This window comes from Lynx canadensis, chromosome B2 (assembly GCF_007474595.2).
Source record: "Lynx canadensis isolate LIC74 chromosome B2, mLynCan4.pri.v2, whole genome shotgun sequence".
NCBI lineage: Eukaryota > Metazoa > Chordata > Mammalia > Carnivora > Felidae > Lynx > Lynx canadensis.
The window spans coordinates 30,765,505-30,790,447 of record NC_044307.1 but is presented as its reverse complement, the minus strand read 5'-3'; the positions used below and the strand labels follow the sequence as shown (position 1 = coordinate 30,790,447).

General features: G+C 48.5%; 3 protein-coding genes and 1 long non-coding RNA gene across 9 annotated transcripts; 2 read left to right on the top strand and 2 right to left on the bottom strand.

Annotated features, from left to right (window-relative positions):
* Positions 1-11,205: 11,205 nt before the first annotated feature.
* Positions 11,206-14,586, bottom strand: LOC115513731. The gene is made up of 2 exons (XR_003968795.1): positions 13,553-14,586; positions 11,206-12,321 (listed from the first exon to the last, which is right to left on the bottom strand). It is a non-coding gene; the product is annotated as an uncharacterized LOC115513731 (long non-coding RNA).
* On the top strand, positions 13,201-16,821 carry NCR3 (natural cytotoxicity triggering receptor 3). Of its 3 annotated transcripts, XM_030315055.1 has the most exons (4): positions 13,202-13,481; positions 15,185-15,529; positions 15,669-15,776; positions 15,886-16,007. In XM_030315055.1, exons 1-4 carry the CDS (start codon positions 13,439-13,441, stop codon positions 15,930-15,932), a joined length of 543 nt encoding a protein of 180 aa, XP_030170915.1. In that variant the 5' UTR covers positions 13,202-13,438; the 3' UTR covers positions 15,933-16,007. The 3 variants fall into 3 exon arrangements, with proteins under 3 accessions (XP_030170914.1, XP_030170918.1, XP_030170915.1); XM_030315054.1 differs by having other exon boundaries at positions 13,201-13,481; positions 15,669-16,821; XM_030315058.1 differs by lacking the exon at positions 15,669-15,776 and having other exon boundaries at positions 13,201-13,481.
* LST1 (leukocyte specific transcript 1) lies at positions 16,457-18,038 on the bottom strand. 2 transcript variants are annotated; one of them, XM_030315065.1, is made up of 4 exons: positions 17,933-18,038; positions 17,465-17,566; positions 17,146-17,168; positions 16,457-16,687 (listed from the first exon to the last, which is right to left on the bottom strand). In XM_030315065.1, exons 1-4 carry the CDS (start codon positions 17,958-17,960, stop codon positions 16,532-16,534), a joined length of 309 nt encoding a protein of 102 aa, XP_030170925.1. In that variant the 5' UTR covers positions 17,961-18,038; the 3' UTR covers positions 16,457-16,531. The 2 variants fall into 2 exon arrangements, with proteins under 2 accessions (XP_030170925.1, XP_030170927.1); XM_030315067.1 differs by having other exon boundaries at positions 16,457-16,666.
* A 1,807-nt stretch (positions 18,039-19,845) lies between these two features.
* On the top strand, positions 19,846-23,142 carry LTB (lymphotoxin beta). 3 transcript variants are annotated; one of them, XM_030315052.1, is made up of 4 exons: positions 20,510-21,336; positions 21,761-21,812; positions 22,011-22,082; positions 22,508-23,142. In XM_030315052.1, exons 1-4 carry the CDS (start codon positions 21,175-21,177, stop codon positions 22,960-22,962), a joined length of 741 nt encoding a protein of 246 aa, XP_030170912.1. In that variant the 5' UTR covers positions 20,510-21,174; the 3' UTR covers positions 22,963-23,142. The 3 variants fall into 3 exon arrangements, with proteins under 3 accessions (XP_030170913.1, XP_030170911.1, XP_030170912.1); XM_030315053.1 differs by lacking the exon at positions 21,761-21,812 and having other exon boundaries at positions 19,846-21,336; positions 22,508-22,597; XM_030315051.1 differs by having other exon boundaries at positions 19,885-21,336; positions 21,761-22,082.
* The last annotated feature ends 1,801 nt before the right edge of the window (positions 23,143-24,943 follow it).

The following is a 24,943-nucleotide window of genomic DNA, read 5'->3' as shown; positions in this document are numbered from 1 at the left end:
CTTGTTATGATTCCGTGCTCTCCTGGGTAACTGCTTCTTAGAATTAGGCTCCACGGAGTGTGCTTACAGGACAAAAAATATACTGGCCAGAAAACTTGTCTGTGTGTGTGTGTGTGTGCTGGAAGTCTTCTGTTTGCCCCTCCGCTCTCCCTGTCCCACACTGCTCTCTGCCCCAGGAAACTGACCTGTACAGACCACACCAAGGGCACCTCTGGCTTCTAGCCAGTTTTGGCTGATGGAGAGCCTGGCACATTACATGTATTGCCTTGTCAAAAACCACATCACAGTTTAAAGTTCTTTGTAAGTTTATTTATTTAATTTAATTTATTTTTTAATGTTAATTTATTTTTGAGACTGTGCGAGAGACGGAGTGCAAGCAGTGGAGGGGTTGAGAGAGGGAGACACAGAATCCGAAGCAGGCTCCAAGCTCCGAGCTGTCAGCACAGAGCCCAATGCGGGGCTCCAACTCACAAACCGCAAGATCATGACCTGAGACAAAGTCGGACACTTAACTGACTGAGCCACTTAGGCGCCCATATTTATTTACTTTTTAAAAGTTTATTTAAGTAATCTCTACACCCATTTGCGGCTCAAACTCATGACCCCAACTTCAAAACTCCCATATTCTACCGACTGAACCGGCTAGGCACCTCCACAGTTTAAAGTTCTTATTTAAGGGGCGCCTGGGTGGCTCAGCTGGTTAAGCGTCCCAACATCTTGATTTTGGCTCAGGTCATGATCACGGTTTGTGAGTTCAAGCCCCACGATGTGCTCTGTGCTGACAGCTCAGAGCCTGGAGAGCCTGCTTTGGATTCTGTGTCTCCTTTCTCTGCCTCTCCCCCGCTCATGCTCTCTCTCTCTCTCTCTCAAAAATAAATAAACGTTAAAAACATATTTTTAAATAAATAAAAAACAAATGTCTTGTCTTTTAGGGGTACATGGGTGGCTCAGTCACTTGAGCTTCCAACTCTTGATTTTGGCCCAGGTCCTGACCCCAGAGTTGTGAGATCTAACCCTGCATGGGGCTCTGCACTGAGTGTGGACTTTGCTTAAGATTCTCTCTCTCCCTGTCCGTCACTTCCATTCACTTGCTCTCTCTCTAAAAATAATAAGGGGCGCCTGGGTGGCTTGGTTGGTTAAGCATCCAACTTCGGCTCAGGTCATGATCTCACAGTTCATGAGTTCAAGCCCTGCGTCTGGCTCTATGCTGACAGCCCAGAGCCCAGAGCCTGAAGCCTGCTTGGAATTCTGTGTCTCCCTTTCTCTCTGCCCCTCCCCTGCTCACACTCTGTCTCTCTCTCTCAAAAAATAAATAAACATTTGGGGCGCCTGGGTGGCTCAGTCGGTTAAGCGGCCGACTTCGGCTCAGGTCATGATCTCGTGGTCCGTGAGTTCGAGCCCCGCGTCGGGCTCTGTGCTGACAGCTCAGAGCCTGGAGCCTGTTTCAGATTCTGTGTCTCCCTCTCTCTCTGCCCCTCCCCTGTTCATGTTCTGTCTCTCCCTGTCTCAAAAATAAATAAAACGTTAAAAAAATTTTTTAAAAATAAAGAAACATTAAAAAAAATTAAAGACAAGCACTTTTGTTAAAAATAAACAAACACAGGGGCGCCTGGGTGGCGCAGTCGGTTAAGCGTCCGACTTCAGCCAGGTCACGATCTCGCGGTCCGTGAGTTTGAGCCCCGCGTCAGGCTCTGGACTGATGGCTCAGAGCCTGGAGCCTGTTTCTGATTCTGTGTCTCCCTCTCTCTCTGCCCCTCCCCCGTTCATGCTCTGTCTCTCTCTGTCCCAAAAATAAATAAACGTTGAAAAAAAAAAATAAAAAAAAAAATAAACAAACATAAAAATTAAAAAATTACAAATGTCTTTTATTTAATGTGGCAGTAAATAACCGCATGATTTATCCTATTGCAACTTTTTATTTGTTTTATTAAAAATTAAAAAAAAATCTTTATTTATTTTGAGAGAGAGAGAGACAGAGCGTGAGCAAGGGAGGGGCAGAGAGAGAGGGAGACACAGAATCTGAAGTAGGATCCAGGCTCTGAGCTGTCAACACAGAGCCAGACGTGGGACTCCAACTCATGGACTGTGAGATCATGGCCTGAGCCAAAGTCGGATGCTTAAGTGACAGAGCCACCCAGGCACCCCGATTGCAACTTTTAAAAAAGTGTTTAGTTTGAGAGAGAAAGAGAGTGGGGGAGGAGCAGAGAGAGAGGGAGAGAGAGAATTGCCTACAGGCTCCGCACTGTCAGCGCAGAGCCCAACTCGGTGCTTGAACTCAGGAACTTTGAGATTATGACCTTACCCGGAATCAAGAGTCAGACACTTAACCGAATGAGCCACCCAGATGCCCCACAACTTTTATTTTTGAAGATTTTATTTATTTATTTATTTATTTATTTATTTATTTATTTATTTAGTTTTAGTAATCTCTAACCCAAGGTGGGGCTTGAATTCACAATCCGGAGATCAAGAGTCACATGCTCATCCACCTGATCCAGCCAGGCGCCCCTCTATTGCAACTTTTAATTAATATTTTTGTAACTATAATGGGTTTACTTTGTTATATATTTTTTATTTTATGCTTTACCAGAATGCCAAAGACATCTGCGGTACAAAATGAGTTAGAATCTCTGCCGTAATCTTTTTCTTCCCTCATTCCTTTGAACCTGGGGTGGTAATATCCCTTGTGATTCCCCTCTACCCCACTCACAGCTTTGTAAATAAATGAGCTCCTCAACCTAATTTGAGGGTGCTGTTTCCTGTTTTCCCCCAGACTCTGACTGATGCCGTGCGCACACGTCTGTATGGAGGGAGTGTGAGGGTCTGGGGAGAAATGGATTTCTGCAGCTCTGTTTCTCACTGTCAATGGGTAAAAGGGTTTCCTGGCGTGTGCACCAGACCAAGGGGCTTAACAAGATGCTTGAAGCCAGGTGAAAACCTCGGCCTTACTGAAAGACTTTTCTTTTCTAAAAAGCCTCCTTGTAGGGCTTTGAGGGGAGCACAGCAGCAGTTTACTCCTAAATTTCACCTCTTGTCTCCTGGAAACCATACAGAGCGATAAGGAGATTGGTGTCTCACACACTCACACACACGCACACACACACACACACACTACATTTTCACTGAAACTAGGACACCCGACACACCTACAGACTCCAAATTATGAGTACGTGTGCCCAAATTCCACACTGAAAAGGCAGAGGCAGTCCCCAGCAACGTGTCAGGGAAGATTAGGGAGAGAAGGAGGGTCCAAGTGACAGCTCTGAAAAAAACAAATACTCCTTCCTGGGAGGAAGGGCATCACCCGGAGAAGGAAAACCTGAGCGCAGGGCTGATTAAATGGACTCGAGTATTGGTAAAAGGTGGAGAGAGAATGTTTTAAAGGAGGGAGAATGTCAGCTCCTGCGCTGACAGTGCGGACGGAGCCGCTTGGGATTTTCTCTCTGCCTCTCTGCCCCTCCCCTGCTCTCTCGCTCGCAAGTGTGTTCTTTCTCTCTCTCTCAGTATAAATAAATAAACATTTTAAAAATAAATAAAAATAACTAAGTGCCCAAAGGGACCCAGAGGTGGCAGATATCAGAAAGTGCCAGCAAAATTCTTTTATTTTTGAAAATTTATTTAAAGTTTATTTATTTATTTAGGGGGAGAGAGAGAGAGAGAGAGAGAGAGCAAGAGAGAGAAAGTGGGGAAGGGACAGAGAGATAGGGAGAGGGAGAATCCCAAGCAGGCTCAGAACCATCAGAGCAGAGCCCGACAAGGGGCTTGAACTCCCAAACCACGAGTTCATGACCTAAGCCAAAGTCGGACACCCAACCGACTGTGCCCCCAAATTCTCCTTAATGTTAAGTGCATCACCCAAACATTATGCACACTTGGGTGACGATGGCCTGTGAGGCCTCCTGGGAAATAAAGAAGCGTCAGGTTGGGGGTAAACACTTGCTTAACTAGGAGAAGCTCTCAGATGCAGAGAAGGTAGTGGCCGTATAGGAGTGCCAAATTAAAAAAAATTTTTTTTAAGTTTATTTATTTATTTTGAGAGAGACAGAGACAGCGTGAGTAGGGGAGGAGCAGAGAGAGAGAGAGAGAGAGAGAGAGAGAGAGAGAGAATCCCAAGCAGGCTCCACACTGGCAGCGCAGAGCCTGAGGCAGGGTTCAACCTCTGGAAACCCTGAGATCACAACCTGAGCCGAAACTGAAACTGAGACTCAGTAGCTTGACTGACCGAGCCACCTAGGCGCCCTAAGGGTGCCAAATTTTAAGGAAATAACCCACTGTTATGGCAAAAGTGGAGGAGCCCTTGAACTTGTAAATCTGGAAATCCATCTTGGACCCTCTCCTCACCCCCCCTCACAAGGCACTCCTGCCAACAGTTGAGAAAACTCAATCTCATTTAAATATGAGTGACGAAAAGAAATGAACATTTGAAGAAAAAAAAAAAAGCACCTGGCTGGCTCAGTTGGTAGAGCATGACTCTTGAACTCAGGGTCCTGAGTTCAAGTCCCACATTGGACATACAGTTTCTTTAGAAAAAGAAAAAGGAAAAAAAAAAAAAAAAGAAATGAACAAAGACTGTATTCCATTAGCTATGAGAAAAAAGGTAAAAAAAGAGCAACACAATTTACTGACAGATGACAACGCACCAGAAATACATGGCCAAAACCTCGTGGAAATTGTAACCCAAAATTCCATCATGAATTGAAACACAACAAAACTTGGTGTAGCCTTTTAGCAGTGAAGGAAGGACACACATCAGAAATACAAGTACTCAGAGAACAGATGATAGAAAACAAGAGGGTATGAATGCGAACAGGAAGAAAGACGCAGAAGAAAAATACAAAACTATTTCAAAAGTGAACACTAGGGTGCCTTAGTGGCTCAGTGGGTTGAGCGTCGGACTTCAGCTCAGGTCAAGATCTCGCAGTCAGTGAGTTGGAGCCTGTTGTTGGGCTCTGTGCTGACAGCTCAGAGCCTGGAGCCTGCTTCAGATTCTGTGTCTCCCCCTCTCTCTACCCCTCCCCCACTGGTGCTCTCTCTCACTCTGTCTCTCAAAAATCAATGTTAAAAAAAATAAAAACAAAAGCGAACACTAAATTTCACGGGAGAATAAAGACATACATTCATAATTGTTTTTTTTAATTTTTTTAATGTTTACTTATTTTTGAGACAGAGAGACAGAGCATGAACAGGGGAGGGTCAGAGAGAGGGAGACACAGAATCCAAAGCAGGCTCCAGACTCTGAGCTGTCAGCACAGAGCCCGACACAGGACTCGAACCCACGGGCTGTGAGATCATGACCTGAGTCAAAGTCGGACGCTTAACCAACTGAGCACCCAGATGCCCATAATTTTAAAAATCATAAATGACTTGTGAAATGGGTTTTTTCCTGCTTATAGAATTTGAGTAGTTATCATGAACAAAATCTGTCAACCGCTTTTATTGTATTGACTGCGATGGTCAGATGGATTTTCCTCCTTAATCTCTTAATGCAATGAATTGCATGAACAGAATTAGAAATTGCATGAATAGTGAATTACTTTCCTAGGATAAACACTGGTTAGGTTGTTTTGTATTATTTATTCAATTTTGGTTTAGGTTTTTAAATATTTTTATTAAGTTCTTTTTTTTTCTTGCATCTATATTCATGAGTGAAATTGTTTTATAATTTTACTTTCTCAATTTGCCCTTGCCTGGCTTTTGTATGAAGATTACATTAATCTCATGAATTAAGTTGAGAAACTTTTCCTGTTTCCTGACAGCTAGAATAATTTTTATATGACTGGAATGATCTCTGGTTTGGAAGCTTCATAACTATCTGGGTTTGGTGATTTTTTTTTGATGGCTAAATTTTTTTTCTAAGTTTATTTAAGTAATCTCTACATTCAACATGGGGCTCGAACTCATGACCCCAAGATTAAGAATCACATGCTCTTCTGACTGAGCCAGCCAGGCACCCCACTGGTGGCTAAATTTTTTTTTTATAAAGTTTTTATTTATTATTTATTTATTTTGAAAGAGAGAGAGAGAGCGCAAATGTGGAAAGGGCAGAGAGAGAGGGAAAGAATCCCAAGCAGGCTTAGTCTTGTCATCTTGGGGCCTGATGCAGGGCTTGGGCTCAAACCCTCAAACTGTGATATCATGACCTGACCCGAAATCAAGAGTCACGCTTAAGTGACTGAGCCACGAAGGCACCCCTGGTCAGAGATTTTTTAATATTAGTAGCCTTTGTAAATATATATATTTTTTCTGCTCTATTTTTTCTTTTCTTTTCTTTTTTTAAATGTTCGTTTTATTTTTGGGAGGGGTGGCAGAGGGGCAGAGAGAGAGGGAAACCAAGAATTCGGAGCAGGCTCTGTGCTGTTAGCACAGAGCCCGACCAGGGCTCGAACCCATGAACTGTGAGATCATGACCGGAGCAGGAGTTGGATGCTCAATCCACTGAGCAACCCAGGCACCCCTCTATTTTCTTCTATATTTCATTAATTTTTTTTTTTAATTTTTTAACGTTTATTTATTTTTGAGACAGAGAGAGACAGAGCATGAATGGGGGAGGGGCAGAGAGAGAGGGAGACACAGAATCGGAAGCAGGCTCCAGGCTCTGAGCCATCAGCCTAGAGCCCGACGCGGGGTTCGAACTCACCGACCGCGGGATCATGACCTGAGCCGAAGTCGGATGCTTAACCGACTGAGCCACCCAGGCGCCCCTATATTTCATTAATTTTTAAAAATTTTTATTTGAAGGCAAACCATAAGAGACTCTTAAATACTGAGAATAAACTGAGGGTTGATGGGGGGTAGTGGAGGAGGGGAAAGTGGGTGATGGGTATTGAGGAAGGCACCTGTCGGGATGAACACTGGGTGTTGTATGGAGACCAATTTGACAATAAATTTCATATTAAATTTTTTTTTTATTTGAGAGAGACTGTGAGTGGGGGCTGGGGTAGAGGGAGAGAGAGAATCCTAAGCAACTGTGGGCTCAATTTCTATCTCACGAGTGTGAGATCACTACCTGAGCCATAATCAGTTGCTTAAGCAACTGAGCCACCCAGGCTCCCCTATTTCATTAATTTCTAAAAGTATCTTTATTATTTTCTTTCTTAATTTTTTAGGATTGTTCTGTGCTCTTTTTCTAATTTCTTGAAACACCTGTCCAATTCAATGACTTTCGAATTTTCCTTCCTAATATACACATTTATTTTTTTCATGAATTGTTCTAGCTACATTCCATAGTTTAGATAGGCAGTGTTTTCACTGTCATTCAGTTCAAAATATTTTATTTTAATTTTTTAAAAGTTTATTTATTTTGAGAGAGAGAGAGACAGAGAGAGAGGGAGAAAACAAGTGGGGGAGGGGCAGAGAAAGGGAGAGACAGAATCCCAAGGAAGCTCCATGCTGTCAACATAAAGCAGGATGTGGGGCTCAAAACCAGGAACCTTGAGATCATGTCAAGATCAAGAATCAGACACTTAACTGACTCAGCCACCCAGGTGCCCCCAGTTCAAATATTTTAAATTCTATTATAATATCTTGTTTAACATTTTCATTACAGGTAGATTCTAAAGTTTAAAAGTACATTAAAAAACATTTAAAAAAATTTCCAAGCATATAATAAATATTCTTTGTTATTGTTCTTAAATTGTCATGGCTTTTGGGCAGCAATTGTGGTTTATATGATTTTGATTCTTTTTTTTCTAAGTGTCTATGTTGTACCTGAAAAAAAAAATACATATTTTCTAGTTTTTCTAGGATCCTACATATTTCTTCTAGATCAAGCTTGTTAACTATCCAGTTTCACTCTTCTGTGTTGTTAGTAATTATTTGCCTGTTTGATTTGTCAGTTTCTGATGGACGTGAGTTAAAGTTTTCCTTTAATATTGTAGGTTAATTTTTTTTTTTTTTTTTTTTTAAAGAACCTTGTACTGAGAATCTGAGGGCATCTGGGAGTGGTCCCAGCCAGTCTGGTGGAGTCAGGGAATGCTTTTTGGTAGAGGTAGCAATGGGTCCCCAGAGGAAAAAAGGTGAGTGCGTTGCCAGCTTTGGCTCATTCCCCCACCCAGAGAGAAATGGGGGGGAAGAGAGTGAGATGGGTGGGGGAAAGAGATGTGCTGGAAGATGGGGAAACAGAAAGAATATAGAGAGAAATGGGGGAAGAGAGAGACAGGACTGGAGAGATAGGTACCTGGCACATGGTAGGCACTCACCAAATATTTGCTGAATGAATGAATTAGTGAATAAGCAAATGTATGTGTGTAGGGGTGAGGGGGGCTGGGTAAAGATGTGTAGAGAGATATAGGGTGTGGATAGAGAGATAGGGAAGAAACAAGTTATACGAATAAAGATAGTTTGAAGAAGGAGTTGTGGACACAGATGTGGGAGATACAAGAGAAGGGGAGAGATGAAGAAAGACATAGGGAAGATGAAGACAGAATGTCTGGTGTGTGGACGGAACTCAGTAAAAGCGTTGTTGAATGGATGGTTGAGCCTCCACGCTTGGAGAGGGAGGTGTGGAATGGATATTGAGAAGAAACCACACTGTCCATTAGAGAAGCAATTGTACTAGTTTCGTACTGAGGTAACGAGGGCCTTGACTAGCAGTGAGAATTAAGAGGTGGGAAAATACCCAAGATATTTCAGAGGCAGAATGGACAGGATTTGGAGATGGATAGGATCGGGGAACTGAGGGAGAAAGTAGAAAAATACAAATCCCAGGTTTTTTTTTTTTTTTTTTAATGTTTAATTACTAATTTTTGAGAGACAGCACAAGCCAGGGAGGGGCAGAGAGAGAGAGAGACAGAATCCCAAGCAGGCTCCAGACTCTGAGCTGTCAGCATGCAGCCCGAAGTGGGGCTTGAACCCACAAACTGTGAGATCATGACCTGGGCCGAAGTCGGACGTTCAACTGACTGAGCCACCCAGATGCCCATATAAATCCCATGTTTTTACCTTAAGTGATGGGGTGGACTGTGTTTCCATTCACCGAGATGGGGAATATAGGAAGCTGACCCAGTTTGGGTGGACATGGATGATTTTGAAATGCCTGTGAAACACTCTGGAGGAGATATCTAGAGGGCAGGTAGATATTCTGGACTCAGGTGTCAAGAAAGAGGCCTAAGGGGCACCTGGGTGGCTCAGTCAGTTAGGCGTCCAACTTTGGCTCAGGTCATGATCTCACGGTTTGTGAGTTCGAGCCCCGCATCGGGCTCTGTGCTGACAGCTCAGAGCCTGGAACCTGCCTTGGATTCTGTGTATCCGTCTCTCTCTGCCCCTCCCCACTTGTGCTCTGTCTCTCTCTGTTTATCAAAAATAAATTTTAAACAATGTGAAAAAAAAAAAAAGAGGCCTGAGGTGAAGGTGTAGACGGAGATGGAGATACAGACTGGAGACTTGACAGGGAATAAGAAGTAGTAAAAACTGGCTACGTACAACAAGATTGCCTAGGTGAGCCCCATGGTAGATGCTCAAAATTTGTTGAATGAAAGTGAAAGAGAAAAAACTCAGAAGTCTCCAACAGCTGAATTGTGTGTGAAAGCACATGCATAGGTTACAGGAGTCTGGAGGGACTCAGGCCTGATCGATTTATGTCCCTGGGAAAGGGGAGGTAAGATTCCAACCATGGTAACATGATTTACGGTGTAGGCCATGTAGAATCAAGGTGGTGGTTGGAGTAGACAAGGTAGAGCAACTGTGAAATTAGTGTATTGAAAGATCATTTGCAAGACATATGAGAATGTTCATACAACCCAGTTGCACATCATTAGATGAGTGGATAAATAAACTGTGGTACATCTGTATTATGGAATACCACTTGGCAATAAAAAGGAACAGGCTACTGGGGCACCGGGGTGACTCAGTCAGCTAAGCATCAGACTCTCTCTGTCTCTCTCTTTTTAACGTTTATTTATTTTCGAGAGACAGAGAGTGAGTGGGTGAGGGGCAGAGAGAGAGGGAGACACATAACCCGAAGCAGGCTCCAGGCTCTGAGCTGTCAGCACAGAACCTGATGTGGGACTCTAACCCAAGGACCACGAAATCATGACCTGAGCTGAAGTCAGATGCTTAACTGACAGAGCCACCCACATGCCCCAACATCAGACACTTCATTTCAGCTCAGGTTTTGATCTCACGGTTTATGAGTTTGAGCCCCACATGGGGCTATTCACTGACAGCGCGGAGCCTGCTTGGGATTCTCTGTCTCCTTTTCTCTCTGCTCCTCTCCTGCTCTCTTTCAAAAATGCATAAATAAGCATTAAAAAAAAAAAAAAACAACCAAGCTACTGATACATGCAACAATAAATGAATCTCACAGACATTATACAGAATGAAAGAAGCCATATGCAGGAGTGTGTACTATATGATTACACTTAAATGAAGTTCAAGAATAGAGGCATAATATAGGGATATAAATCTACAGGGGTATAAATCAGTGGTTGGTTCTGGGAGGGGAGAGGGATTGACCGAAAAGAGACATGGGGGAATTTTCTGGGGTGATGGAAATGATCTGTATCTCATTTGCAATGTTGTTTACATGGATGTGTAGATTTGCCAGAGGATATCAAACTGTACATCTAAGATCTGTGCATTTTACTGCAAAGAATTACACCTCAATGTTTACAAATACCATTTACATGGACATTGAGTCTCCCAGAGAGATAGCAGAGGCTGGAACAGAGAGGAAGCTAGAGAGTTAGGTGCCTGCTCTTGGTGAATGTGAAGGAGATTAGGCAATGAGGGCAAGGAGACTGAAGGTGGTGAGGTCCGATGCCGGAACCTCAAGAGTAGCTGTGGTTAGAGGTTGAAAGTAGAACCTGGGGGCCACGAATTAGTTGAAAATGTTTAAAAAGACTTGGCCAGAGGAGAAGTCCACCACATCTCACCACTACCAACACAGGAAGGAACCCCAGGTGAGGTGGGGTGGCTGTGCTAGGATTCCAGAGTTCCTTCTGTGTCTTCACCTCTTTTCCTGCTCTGAGCTCTGAGTTATTTGTTAATTGGTCCTGGCCACCCTCAAGGCAGCCTAGAGTGAGGTGTTAAAGAAGCTGGATCAGAGGGGTGCCTGGCTGGCTCAGTCAGTAAAGCATGGACTCTTGATCTTGGGGTTGTGAATTCAAGCCCCGTGTTGGGTATAGAGACTACTTAAAAATAAAATCTTAAAAAAAAAAAGTTGGTTTCAAATAAATAAATAAATAAATAAGTTAGATCACAGATGTATATACATCCACTTCACAACTTCTTTATTCATTGGCTTTCCTCTTGAGTCCCTGGTAAAAGTATCTTTGAAAAATTCCATCCTTGTGCTGATTAGTGCATCAGTTCCTGTCCTGCAGGTTAAAGTTCCTTAGAGAGACTCAGAGTTATTGAAAAGGGTCCTTGAATCTACACTTCTACCAGGATTTATTGTAGATGGACTTAAAAAAAAAAATCCAAGTACAATCTTTGGAATCCACAACATTTTTGGATATTGGAAATCTTAGGTACAGAAAAGAGGTAGAGAGAGCAAGATACCCTTGAGTTCAGGCAGAGCTTAACCATGGTCATCCTAGCCCCAGACTGGGGAGGGGCTAGGGACTAACATACACTGAACATCCAGGACAGTGAAGTCTGGAAATTGACAGATGCTATTCACATTCACAGATGTGTAAGCAGGGGAACCAGGGCTCCAACTTAGGCTGACTTGACTTCAAAGCCGCACTGTCCTGAGACATGGAGCAGTGCCATGTGATTGAGCGTGTACTGTAGAAGTATGGAGTTTTATCTTCAGGCCAGTGGCGCTTCCCAGCCCTACAGCCCCAGTCCACTGGTGGTGATTTCTGCTCCCTCCTCAAGTTGCTTATCATAGTTGAGTAGAAGAAACCATTTCTTCCACATTGACTCTTTGGGGTGGAGATGGTCTGTTGATAGGATGAGGCAAGGTAAGGGACTGAACGGAAGCTGGAATTCAGGCCCTTTTGAGAAAAACCACTTCTGGGTGTCTCAGGACTCCCCAGGCTCCATGACCACCAGGGGGCAGCCCTTGCCTAGCCATGACACCTCAATTCCACACCCTCAGGTTAGAGGCCCTGAAGAGGAAGCCAGTCTCCTGATGGAGAAAGATCGAGTCAGTCCTTCCCAGATTATGTGGCCTATGTTCTTGTGCAGGTGGTTCAGAGAGGTTAAATAATTTGTTCAAGATCATATAACTAGTTTGTTGGGGATTTTGCATTTGAACCCAGCCTGACTCCAAGCCAGCATTCTTAACCATGTGATTACTGTTTCCCCAAGACAAAACTCCAGATCACTGCAGGGAAGACTGGGAATTGCAATCCACGAATGTATTGTGAAACAGAGCTAGAAACAGGGACACAAAGGGAAGAAGATGTATTAATATAAAAGGAGCCAGAACTGTGGGGTGAGGGTTGTTAACCCTAACCCTAACCCTAACCCTTTGTGCCCATGTCTCATGAGGAGCATTGTATACGTAACCCTCCTTTTCTAGGTGCTGTGCTATCTCATTCGGTGTGTAATGCATTTACAAGAATGTGTGGTATATTCTTGTACCATTCCCTATATAACCCTGGAGTTATGAACTCAATGTCTTTCCTTCGTGTCTGTAAGAGTATTTTTCATGTAATGAGCGCTTGGTAGTTTCTCAAGAAATGCTAGCTAAGTAGTGAATAAAATAATAAATGAGTCGGTTTACTGGTGGGTGATAAGTGCTTGCAGAACACAATAGGGTAAAGCAGCCCTCAGCGAGAGGTATACTCCTTTAATGGAGACCTGAATATGAAAGAGTACAAATCTCTCCATCCCTTGCACTTGGCCAAACCACCCAAGTCCACACAATCTAAGTAAAACAGGTTGATTGCTATGCAAATGAACCTTCCAAACAAAGACCCTAGCAACCACCTGCTGCCACCACCAATCAACTTGCTTCTCCTAATCCCCTCCATTATAGAATTTCTAGAGCAGCCTTGGGGGAGGGCCAGCCTAAAGGGAACAGATGGGATGGGCCTGGGCACTGCTGAGCCAAGATGAGGGGAAGTAGGTTAGCTCTGAGCCCAGGAGGGTTTCTGGAGCCTTATTCTGAGTAAAGCGTTGGTCTTCTTGAACCTCAGAAGATAGGGGAACCACATCCTGGTCTCACCCACCCACTCTCGTGTTAGCAGCCATCTAAGCCCCACCCTAGCCCTCAAACACTTGGGTCACTTGACCATGTTTTGCCCCTACCTCCTAGTGACCCAGATACTGCCATTAGCAGCATCCTCTCTCCTCAGGGAGGCAAGAATTTGATGCCTGAGGTCCTAGGCAGTTGAGGTCTTTGACAAGTGATGTGAGAGTCCCGTGTGTCATAGGAAGCTCCCCACCTCCATCTGGCAACCCTGGCCACGAGTAGTAGGTTGTTCTTTCTCCACCCAGAGCTTACCGCTCAGGTCCCCCTCGCCAATTGAAACAAACACCCTCTGACATGCCCCGGATGCTGTTGCTCATCGTTATCATGGTCCATCCAGGTGAGAGGGCTTTCTCCCAGAACCCTGAGGGGGTGTGCGGCTGGGAGGAGGGTGGATGGAGGGAGACTGACCTGGAGGCCTGAGGGGAGTGGCCAGGAAAGGAAACTGGGAGCAGGTGGGGCCCTCCGTAAAGCTGATGCAACGCGGACACCCCCCAGTTCACAATTCCCTCCATGTCTCCGTGTTGTCCGCTGGGAGCGTCACTCCCCAGCTTCCATCCCAGAGGCCCTTTCTTCTCAGCTGCCACCCTAGTGAGATAAAGTTGAAAGAACCAGTATAAAGGGCTTAAAGAAGGAAGAGGTGAATTTTTTTTCTGAAGGGGTCAATTTTAATTTGATGAGCTTAATAAGCCTATTAAACAAGTCTTATTATCTAGGGTCTAGATGTAATTAGGAGTTTGGGAGACCTAATTAACTCTAAGGGAAGTTCCTTAATGAAACTGATTTTAATTAACTGAGAGACTTTAACTATGAGCCATATCCATTAACTACATGCAGTGTGGACTCCAGACCCAAAGTTTTAGCATCAGCTGGGAACCTGGGGCAAATTCTCAGGCCCTACTCTTAAACCACTGAGTAAATGTCTCTGGGGGTAGGGCCCAGGAATCTATTTGAACAAACACTCTGGGTGATTCCCATGTGCTCTCAAATTTGAGAACTTCTGAAATAGAAGAATGGCAGGTGAATTTCATCAACTAGAGAATCCAATTGGAGATTTTACTAATTGGTTTAATTCATCAATTTGGATGAGTTAGATAGGGATTTTCATCAATTAGAGCCACGTTGTCACAGAAGACTTAATTAGTTAATGCTCTTTAACAAAAAACAAAGTAGCAAGGGTGGTGTACTATATATAGTATGTCACTGGTGTGAAAATAATACCTGGAATAATATAGTTAATTATTAGTTAACTAGGGAGCCACGTTCATCAATGAACTTCAATTTTAATGTGACAGGTTAAATTTCAGCAAGAACCTACTAGTGAATGTAGCAGGGGAGTGATGGGAGGGGGCAAGGATGACAGTTGGTATAAGAAAGAATTTGAAAAACTAATTTTTATTATTTATTTATTTTAAATATTTTGTTAAAGGTTTATTTATTTTGAGAGAGAGAGAGAGAGAGAGAGAGAGAGAGAGCATGAGCAGTGGAGGGGCAGAGAGAGAGAGATAGAGTGAGAATCCCAAGCAGGCTCTGCACGGTCAGTGCAGAGCCCCACATGGGGCTTGAACTCACGAACTGTGAGATCATGACCTGAGCTGAAACCAAGAGTCAGGTGCTTAACTGACTGAGCCACCCAGGTGTGCCAATATTTATTTATTTTAGAGAGAGAGCATGATTGATCGGGGAAGAGGGACAGAGGGAGAGAGAGAGGTGGGGGGAGAGAGAATCTTAAGTAGGCTCCACACTCAGCACAGAGCACGACGTGGGGGCTCCATCCCATGACCCTGGGTCTGTATCAAAATCAAAAGTTAGATGTTCAAGTGACTGAGCCACCCAGGTGCCCCCGAAAAACTATTTAAATAAGCAATGTTAAGAAATTAGCCTGGTGGAGAGAAAAGGGTTTCATGAGGTACCAAAGTGCTTGGCCCTCTGGGTCCTCCGTGAGTTGGGGACACAGCTGGGATATTCTACAGCAAGCTCTTGGTCCTTTCTCTTTACTGTAAGTGGGGAGGCATTTCTCTGGGTCTTCTCTCTGCCTGCCAGGATCCTGTGTTCTCTGGGTGTTCCAGCCCCCTGAGATTCGTACCCAGGAGGGCTCTGCTGCCCTCTTGCCCTGCTCCTTCAATGCCAGCAGAGGGAGACTGGCCATTGGCTCTGTCGCGTGGTACCGGGACAAGGTGGCCCCAGGGAAGGAAGTGAGGAATGAGACGCCAGAGTTCAGGGGCCGCCTGGCCCCTCTTGCCTCTTCCCGTTTCCTCTGTGACCACCAGGCTGAGCTGCACATCTGGGATACCCAAGACTGTGACACTGGAGTCTACGTGTGCAGGGTGGAGGTGCTGGGTCTTGGTGCTGGAACAGGGAATGGGACTCTGCTGGTGATAGAAAAAGGTGAGGTGGGAGGCCCCTCTCCCCAGAAGTTGGGAATCTTTCCCTGAGGCCTCCTGCTCTCTGTCCCTCCCTGAGCCCGTGCATGCTTCTTCCTGAGGCCCCCCCTTACCAAGCCCTTCCTTCTACCGCCTACATTCAGGACCTCCTTGGCTGGGGGCCAGCACAGTCCTCCTCCTTCGGGTGGCATTCTATGCCTTCAGCTTCATCTCTGTGGCCATGGGCAGCACCATCTATTACCAAGGCAAATGTAAGGAATGGGGCCAGGGCAATGGTGGAAGAGAGCTGGAGGAGGGGGAGACAGAGACCAGGAAGAGGAGGGCTGTGGCGATGGGCAACCCCTGTTGTCTCTCCTGCAGGCCACTGTCACCTGGGAACATGCTGCCACTCCTCAGATGGCCTCTGATGAGTGATTCGAGACCTCAGCCATCCCAACCCTCTTCAAGAGACCCCAATAAATCCTTCTCTGCCCCACCACTAACTCCTTATGAGTCTCATGTTTTTTCCTTTTCCATTCTCCAGGTACCCAAAAATGTCCCTCTCTGGGGTCCCCTGACTCTTCCTAACTCTCCCTTCTGCCAAGCCTGGCCTGGAAAGGTCCAAGGAGCGACCTTCCCAGTAATTGTGTCTGGAGCCTCTCCCATCACCATCCAGGACTCAACACCTCCACCTCTCTGGGGTGCAGGGGGCTAGGTCTGATTCTCCTGAGAAATGGGGCATATGGGATCGGATTAGCCCCACCTCCCCATTCCAGCCAGGCTCACACATGTACTCTTTCTGGCCTTCAGGGAAGCTTGGGTTCCTAAACACCCGAGAAATCACTACTCGACCCCAGAGTGGGTGGGAAGATAACCTTGCTTAAGTTTTGATGGCGGTCATGCTGAAATGGGACTGAGTTGAGTTGAACTGAGAACCCCAAGGCACAGAAGGTGGTGAGACCACGGTCTTTACTGGGTGGGCCACAGTCCTGGGTTGGGGGAAGGCGTTTGGGGGAGCTCAGGTGGATTAGTTCTTGGCAATGCAGGCATAGTCACTGCTGGGGTCCTCCTTGGAGCCTTCCCTTTGGCTGAGGCCAGGCCCCTCACGGCAAGGCACGGACAGCAGAGATGCGTAGTGGAGCTCTTGCTCTGAGAGCTGGGCCTGGGGCGGGGGTAGAAGGTGCTGCTGGGAGGTCACCGGAGGAGCCCCCTCCCCTGGGTCCTTCCTTGTGCTGCTGCCCACCCCGCTGTACCTCACTGCCTCCTCAGTGCCCCCTGCCCTCTGTCTCTGCCAGCCTAAACTCCTGCTCATTTCTCTCATTGCCTTCCTCCCTGCGTCTCTGTTGTCATTATTCTCTCTTTCCCTCCCCCTGCATCTCTCTCCTTCTCCATCTGATTTTCTCTCTCACTCTCTGTCTCTCTCACTGCTTCCACACTCTTTCTTCTTTCTTATTACCTTTTCCTTTCTCTATACCCTTTCTCTCTGCTTTTCTTCTCATCCTTATTTCTCTTTTTCTCCCCCTTTTTTTCTCTGCGTCTCTGGCTCTCTTGTGCCCCTGTGTTCCCTCTCTTCTCTTGCTCTCCCTTCTCAGCCCTCAGCCTGCTCGTCCCCATCACCCACTCCCCCGCCCCCGGACTCACCCAGCTCCTCTCCAGCCTCCTCACTGGAAGAAAAGAAGAAACTCAGCAGGGCCCCCCCCCCCCCCCCCCCCTTCCCCCATCACTCTCCCAACCCCAGCGGTGTTGCCTCACTTGCTGACATCTCTGTGGTTCCCATGGCCCAAACCAAACACCCGCCTGCCTCTCTCTTTGGACACCGTCCTCCCCTCTCTCCCACCCTCCTCTCCCAGGGTGTGTGGGAATTGACGGGGCCTTCTGGGAAAGCAGCGGGAGAGGGGGTGCGTGGGGGCAACACGGGGCATTGTGGTGGGCGAATGAGGGAGGTGAGGCTGGGGCTCACCTTTCCGATGGAGCCGACACAGACAGGCAGACAGAACGACCACAGCCAGGAGCAGGAGCCCCCCCAGCCCCAGGCTGCTGCCAAATAGGTAAAGGCATGTACCTGCGGCGAGAAGGGGTAGGTATCAGGGACCCATTTCTCCCTTCAGCTTCCCCCATCCTCCTGGTTGGCCGAGGGTATCTCAGCTTCCCTATCCAACAGCGTTAGAGGCAGAAAAGCAGACTCAGATTCTTCATCCGGATCTGGTTTATCTCACCTCCTACCAGAGGTGCCCACCTCTCACCTGTTACCTCACCCACACCCATGACCACCAGCCCCTCAGAGGCTTCCCACTGCCATCTGTGCTGTCTCTGGGCCTCCCCATGAGGTCCCCTGCCCACCTGGACCGAGTGTCCTCTGACCACCTACTCATGAACGCACACACTGCTGTTTACCCACAACCCTCCCCTGTGCAGAGGGCTACCTTACCCTCTTTCCATTCCTTACAAGGTGCCATTAGGTCGAGCACTGAAGACTGGCCTGGAAGTCAGGAAACCTGGTCCCTGCTCTGCTAGCCTAAACGGCCCCGGGAGAGTCATGTGCCTCAAGTTCCTCATCTGTGAAGTGCGGGGCCCTCTGTTACAATCGTTCCAGGGCTGAGGAGCCCCACTTATGTGCCAACCCTGAACCGGGCACTTTCCATTTGTCACTGCGAATCCCCACAACGTAGGGTACTATGGTGCCTGTTTCCCTGGTGGGGAACCTCAGGCTTGAGTTCAGACTCTTACTTACAAGGAGGTCCAGCCCAGAAGTGGCAGAGCTGGGGTTCAAAGCCAGCTGTGTCAGCCCCAGCATATACCCCTATTCCTCTGCCCTCAGCTGACCGGGTAGTTCATAGGGGCCTCTCCAGCACGGGATGGTTTTAGGTTCTGGTGAGTGGCTGTTGGAGGTGGAGGAAACACGGTTTTGAGTGTGTGTGTGGACCCGTGAAAAACAGGGAGGGTGGTGTCCGGGACTACCTGGCAGTTGGGGCCGCTCCCCCAGCCCCAGAGCCACTCAGGAGAGCAGGGCCCAATTCGGGTGGAGAGCCACTTCCCATGGGCAGATACTGCTAGGGCTGAAGTAGGGCATGGAGGAGTGTCTGGGCCCCATAACTTCCCCTCAGGCACTTCCTGCCCCGTAACCACTGGTTCCTGTTTGAGGACAAAGAGGGGGTAGCTGACTTCACACCAGAGCCAGCTGCACTGACCAGGGTCTAGAAACTGGGACCCTCCTGGGTTCAAGAAGAATGCTGGGGGTGTGCATGTGGTTGGATTGGGGAGCAGAAACACAGGTGGAGAGGAGAGAGCCTGAGGTAGCCACGAAGAGAAGTGGGGGCAGAAGTGGATTGTATTAAATTCTTTAGGGAGCAGAGGCAGAGGCTGGACAGCAGGTGACTCCAGGGCCCCGGGAACCTCAAAGCCGTACTCTCTTCCCTCAGCTTCACCTCACTGTGGGGTGTGACTGCCTCCCCTCCCCCTCCCCCCTCCCCCACCCCTGCTCCCCAGGGCTCCTGCTCTCTCCCGGCTTATCCAGAGTCTGCGGCCTGCTGGTAGACAGACCAGTAGACAGACGAGAGACTAGATGTACATGAGTACTGCTGATAGTCTAGGACAGAAAGCTGATGGCGAGTCGGTGTTGGGAAAGGAAGTGTGGACAATCTAGGTGGACTTCTTGTAGGAGGCAGCATTCTGCGGTTGAGCACAAAAATAAGGGCAGTGATCCAAAAACTTCTGGACAGAGACCTGGATGAAGGCCTCTTAGTGTACTGAGATGGAGAGGGAGATGGGTGCTGGAGGACTGCGCACCCAGTTCTTGAGGAGGGTGAAGACTGGGGACCTCATGTGGAGGCAAGAGGAAAAGGAGGATGTCTGATGCTTGGGTCCACATGCATTTGCATTTCCTTCTTCAAATTCAGAAACTTCCTGGCATTTCTTCCCCCTCCCCCCACCCCCCCACAAGGTTCCCCATGCTGGATGGTGGGCAATATTTAGGGTTGTTTTTGAAAAAATTTTAACACATTTTATTATTATTAAAATGATCAAACAGAACAAAATTGAGACAATTTTACAGTGAACATATCCCTACCACGTAGACTCTAAAACCGACATTTTCTATAGTGCTTTATTACATACCTATCTATCTCATTTTTTGATACCTTTCAAAGTTGCAAACATCAGTACATTTTACCTCTAAACCTTTTTAAAAGTTAACTAATTTTTAAACGTTTATTTATTTTTGAGAGAGAGTGAGCGCGCGTTGTGCAAGCAGGGGAGGGGCAGAGAGAACGTGACAGAGGATCTGAAGCAGGCTCCCTGCGTTGACAGCAGAGAGCCTGATGCAGGGCTGAACTCATGAACCGTGAGACCATGACCTGAGCCAAAGTCAGACGCTCAATCAACTGAGCCACCCAGGCACCCCTGCCTCTAAACCTTTTTACCATGCTTATCGTTGACTTGAGTCAAGCTTTTGTTTCCCCATTTCTTTTTTGGGGGGCTGAGGAAGGCAAGATTTACATACACTAAAATGCACAAATCTGAAGTCAGCACTCAGCTTTTAAACTGTCTTGTGGTCAGGGCTCTGGAGGGAGACAGCCTGGGTTCAAATCCTGACTCTGCCACTACTGTGTGGCCTTCTAGAAGTTCCTTAACCTCTCTGTGCCTCAGTTTCTTAAGGTTTGTGTCAGGATTAAAAGAATTTCTATGCATAAAGTGTGTAGGTCAGTGGCAACCATGTGCTAACTGCTACTTGTATAATAGCATTATTATTATTATTATTATTATTATTATTATTATTATTACTTGATGACAGAGATGGGGCGATGATCTAGGACCACCTCCAACTTCCTTGGACCTGGTCCTTCCTCCCTGTAACTCCCACTGCACTGTCTACCATACCACTTGTTGGATCCTTGCTGCTTTGTTTTGCTCATTCATTCATTTGTCCTTTCTTCATTTATTCATAAACATTTAGTCTCACCTACTGAATGGATGGGGCTCATGCTAGACAGCAAGGCTCTTTGAGGTGGGGCTATGCCTCACCGCTCTCCTGTCTACACTCTGTGTAGCAAGGGAGGTGATGCTCATTTCCATCCCTCCTCAGCGAGACGATAGTCAGTGGTGAGGCTGAGGCCCCTTTCAGCTGCTATTTCTGTGGACGGGCTGAACTCTGCTGCTCACCAGACTCTCGGGGTTAGGGATGAGCAAGGGAATGGAAGGAAGAGGTTGGTCCAGTGTGGGCATAAGTTCTTCTCAGGAACGCAGCCATCCATCCCTCAAGTTCTCAAGGACATGGACACAGTCCTTCCTCCAGCACCCACCGCCGGGGTGTAGAAGAATGCAGACTGTCCTGGAAATCTGGACTTCTGTGTTCTCATTGCAGCTTTGTTGCCTGACTTTCTGTAAGCTGCCTTCCCTCCCTGGGCCTCAGTTTCCCTCCCTGCTGAACCAGATGATCTCTAAGGCCCCCCTCCAGCTCTAACCTGCAAGCCTGTCTCTTTACCCCAACTCCTTCCCCAGTTCAGAGAACCCGGGCATCCAGCTGCCCCACCCCAGCTCTGGGTAAACAGGAAGCTGGGTGAGGGGAGCAGGGGTGTGCGGAAAGTCCCAGCCAGGTGTGTGGGTCTATGGGGAGGGGGTGGCCCCACCCCTGAGGTATGAAAGCCCCCCTGCCCTGGCCCTGGCTCAGTCTCCATGGGGACACTGGGGCTAGAGGGCCGGGGTAGGAGGCCCCAGGGGAAGGGCTGCCTCCTGCTGGCTGTGGCAGGAGCCACCTCCCTGGTGACCCTGCTGCTGGCTGTGCCTATCACTGTCCTGGCTGTGCTGGCCTTGGTGCCCCAAGAGCAAGGAGGACAGGTGAGTAGCTGCAACCAGCCCTAGGAGGGCTGTATGTGGCTGAGGCTCACTTATCTCTGGCTATGCCTGGGGGGCCTCTTGCCCCATCCTGCTCAGTTGGCCTGGCTGTCCTCGGTGGGGATGCCTTGTCTGTTTCTTTGCTGGCCCTCTTTCCAAGATCCTGTGATGCTGTTGTGTTCTGATATCTCCAAGCTCCTTCCTTGTTGTCTGGCTGGCTGTTCTCCTCTTCCCAAGACATACTCAGGCCTCTGTCTCTGCCCAAGTACACATGTTCTGCTTGTTCTCCGTTCCAGGGAGATAGATGTATGTTGGGGATGGGACTGGTAGGAAAAACCCTAGGCCTGGAGCTTGGGTTTATGTTGGGAGGGGTGGGGTTGGCATCAGCTAAAACTGAACTCTGGGCGCTGTGACCCCACCCACCCAGGTAACAGGGACGGCTGACCCAGGGGCACAGGCCCAGGCCCAGCAGCGATTGGGTAAGAGCAGACCATCACCCCCTCCCCTGCTCCAGCCCTTCAGGGATGCCCAGCTCCCATTCATCTGCATCCCCAGAAGAGCTTTTCCTCCCAGAATCCAGGTGCCCCATCCTTGGGCCCTGGCGCCCGGTCCTCTCAGGGGGACCATGCATGGATGGCCACCCTGGCCCCCAATCGTGGACTCTTCGCCCCTTCCAGGGACACAGGTGCTGCCAGAGGAAGAGGCAGGAACAGATTTCAGCTCCAGGCTCCCAGCTGCCCACCTCATAGGTAAGGATCTCATAGATAGTCAAGGGTGCAGTTCTGCCCGCCCGAATCCCTTTGCTCCGTTATTGCGGGGCTGTGTTTCCGACCTGCTTCACCACCGCTTGTCCCTAACCCTTCTCCCCTATTCGCTTCTTGCTTCCCTCCTGGAGCAGGCAAAACCTGGCCTGGATCTCCCCACCACAGCGCCCCGTACCCCACACTCTGGTGCTATTAGTCCCCTTAGTCATAATCATTGCAGGGGTGGCACCACGGCCCTCGCCCCCCACCATCCCGCACTCCCGGCTCGGGCGGGGGGTGGGAGGTTGAAAGTCCCTGCAGGGGGTTAAAAGTCCCCATTCTCCTTCATGCTCACCCTCCCAGAAGTCCCGGGCCTAGATCATTCCTCTGGGATGGGGTTCCCGAGAGCCGACAGGCCCGTTTCTCCGCAGGTGCTTGGACGAAGGGGCAGGGGCTAGGCTGGGAGGCCAAGAAAGAAGAGGCGTTTTTGAGGAGCGGGACGCAGTTCTCCGGCGCCGAGGGACTGGCGCTCCCACAGGACGGCCTCTATTACCTCTACTGTCACGTCGGCTACCGGGGTCGGGCGCCCCCTGCCGGCGGGGGCCTCCTTGACCACTCGGTCACGCTGCGCAGCCGGCTGTACCGGACGGGGGGCGCGTATGGACCGGGGACTCCCGAGCTGCTGCTGGAGGGCGCAGAGACCGTGACCCCGGTCTTGGACCCGTCCCGGACGCACGAGTACGGGCCTCTCTGGTACACGAGTGTGGGCTTCGGCGGCCTGGTGCAGCTCCGGAGGGGCGAGAGGGTGTACGTCAATATCAGTCACCCCGATATGGTGGACTACAGGAGAGGGAAGACCTTCTTTGGGGCTGTGATGGTGGGGTGAGGGCCGCTTGCGGCCCCGGGGAAAGCGACTGCATGGCTGGAATGTGTGACCTAGCCCAGATATTGGGGACCCGGCCTCCAGGGACCCCGTGGCAGTGGGAAAAATGTAGGAGACTGTTTGAAAATTGATTTCGAGCCTGAAGAAAATAAAGAATGTAAACCTTTAGTGCTGCCAAATACAGATGCTGAGATGCTAGTATGTCTTAATTCAGGGTTGGTAAAGAAGTGTTGGTAAAATATTCTTTTTCTGGTTGCTTGAAACAATCAAATCAATTCCTATGGCCTCTACTCTCTGAGAAGGCCATCTGTGGCGTTCCCACCCACCTCCTGCCTCCGAATGCACTTGTCCCAACCTTAGCCCATTTGGAAGGTGGAAGAAGGGGATCTCAAACCGCAAAGCATCTCCAACCACCCTTATTCTCAGAGCCACATAGTCCTCAGCAGACTCCACACTGCATTTTCTCTTGGGTCCCTTCTATCAGTGACAGGGGTCATTACAGGGGAAGGCAAGCAATGCTCTGGAAGACGGAGCACAGAGTGAGGAATGATCCCTGAGAGCCTAGCACTTCTCCCCTGCTGCCTGCCTGGTTGCCCGAAGGCCCCTTTAGCCACTACCTTCAAGGGAAAACACAGCTCTGGGGGGTGAAGGGAGGAGACTGAAAGAGAGAGCTGGGGCCGGGAGGGTACCTGAGGACACCAGGGAGAACTCGAGGAGGAAACTCTGTTGGCCACCTGGCCCTGTCCGGGGTGAGATGGAAAGTCCTCACCCCTTGTTCGCACTTCAGCTGTGCTTTCCATGCACTGGCAAGTATTGGGGCCCCGGGGTGAGTAACAACAGCCCCGTCACCCCATGACACACTTTCAGCTCCAGGCTGGAGGAGGCAGAGAGGGACCCAAGGCCCTATCTAGGTCACCCCAGTGGGTTATCCCACTGCGGCAGACCACACGGTTTCCCCCTGCCTGACAGCCCTGGCAGGAAGGAAGGGCCAACTTCTGAACCCAGTGGGGACTCCCACTCCCTGGGTCTTCATTTCTGACTCCATATTTGTCTTTGACTCTGTGTCCAGAAGAGTCTTCCTGGGGACAGAGTGCTTTTTTTCTCTTTTCAGCTCACTCACCTCATGTCCCTCCCCTCATCATTCACCAAGAAAATCTGTGAGAGTTTGCACGTGAGTCCTTCACCTGCACCTTATTCCTCTTTTTACATTTTCCTTCGTCTCTTCTTTTTTTTTTTAATTTTTTAAAATGTTTTTATTTATTTTTGAGACAGAGAGAGACCGAGCATGAGCAGGGGAGGGGCAGAGAGAGGGGGAGACACAGAATCTGAAGCGGGCTCCAGGCTCTGAGCTGTCAGCACAGAGCCGGACGCGGGACTCGAACTCACAAAGTGTGAGATCATGACCTGAACTGAAGTCGGACGCTCAACCGACTGAGCCACCCAGGCGCCCCTCCTTCGTCTCTTCAAGTCCACCCACTGAGAGACCGAAGCAGAGAGAACAGCTGGGGGCTGTATGAAGGAAGAAAGTCAGAATTCACTGAGCACTTATTATGCCATGTGCTATGCTAGGTGCTCTCACGTAGCTTAGGTCCTCTATTCTCTCGTGGCCCCACATGCAGAATCTTCATTGGGTAGATGAGGCTTAGCAACTGGGTCAGGTTGCACAGTTAGGGCTGCTGGTGGAGCCCGGGATCAGGCAGATTTGGAGCCCTGATGCCTGAAGGTCTGAAAGTCCTTTGGCTGTGATTCAGGCGCCTGAGAATGTGGCCCTTCCCAGGCTCTCTTGCTGGCTGCAACAGCCGGAAATCTCACCTGAACACTTAAGGAGTAGGACTTCCCCGGTGGAATTGCCAGAGTTGGAAATTCCCATGCCCTGAGGGAGAGGTAATTAGGTTCAGGCTCCAGTTTCCTGGAGGAGGGGCATTTGTGGCTTGGCTTTGTTCTATGTAGGGTCTCCTGAGTCCCAGTAGTCTAAGGAGTGGGG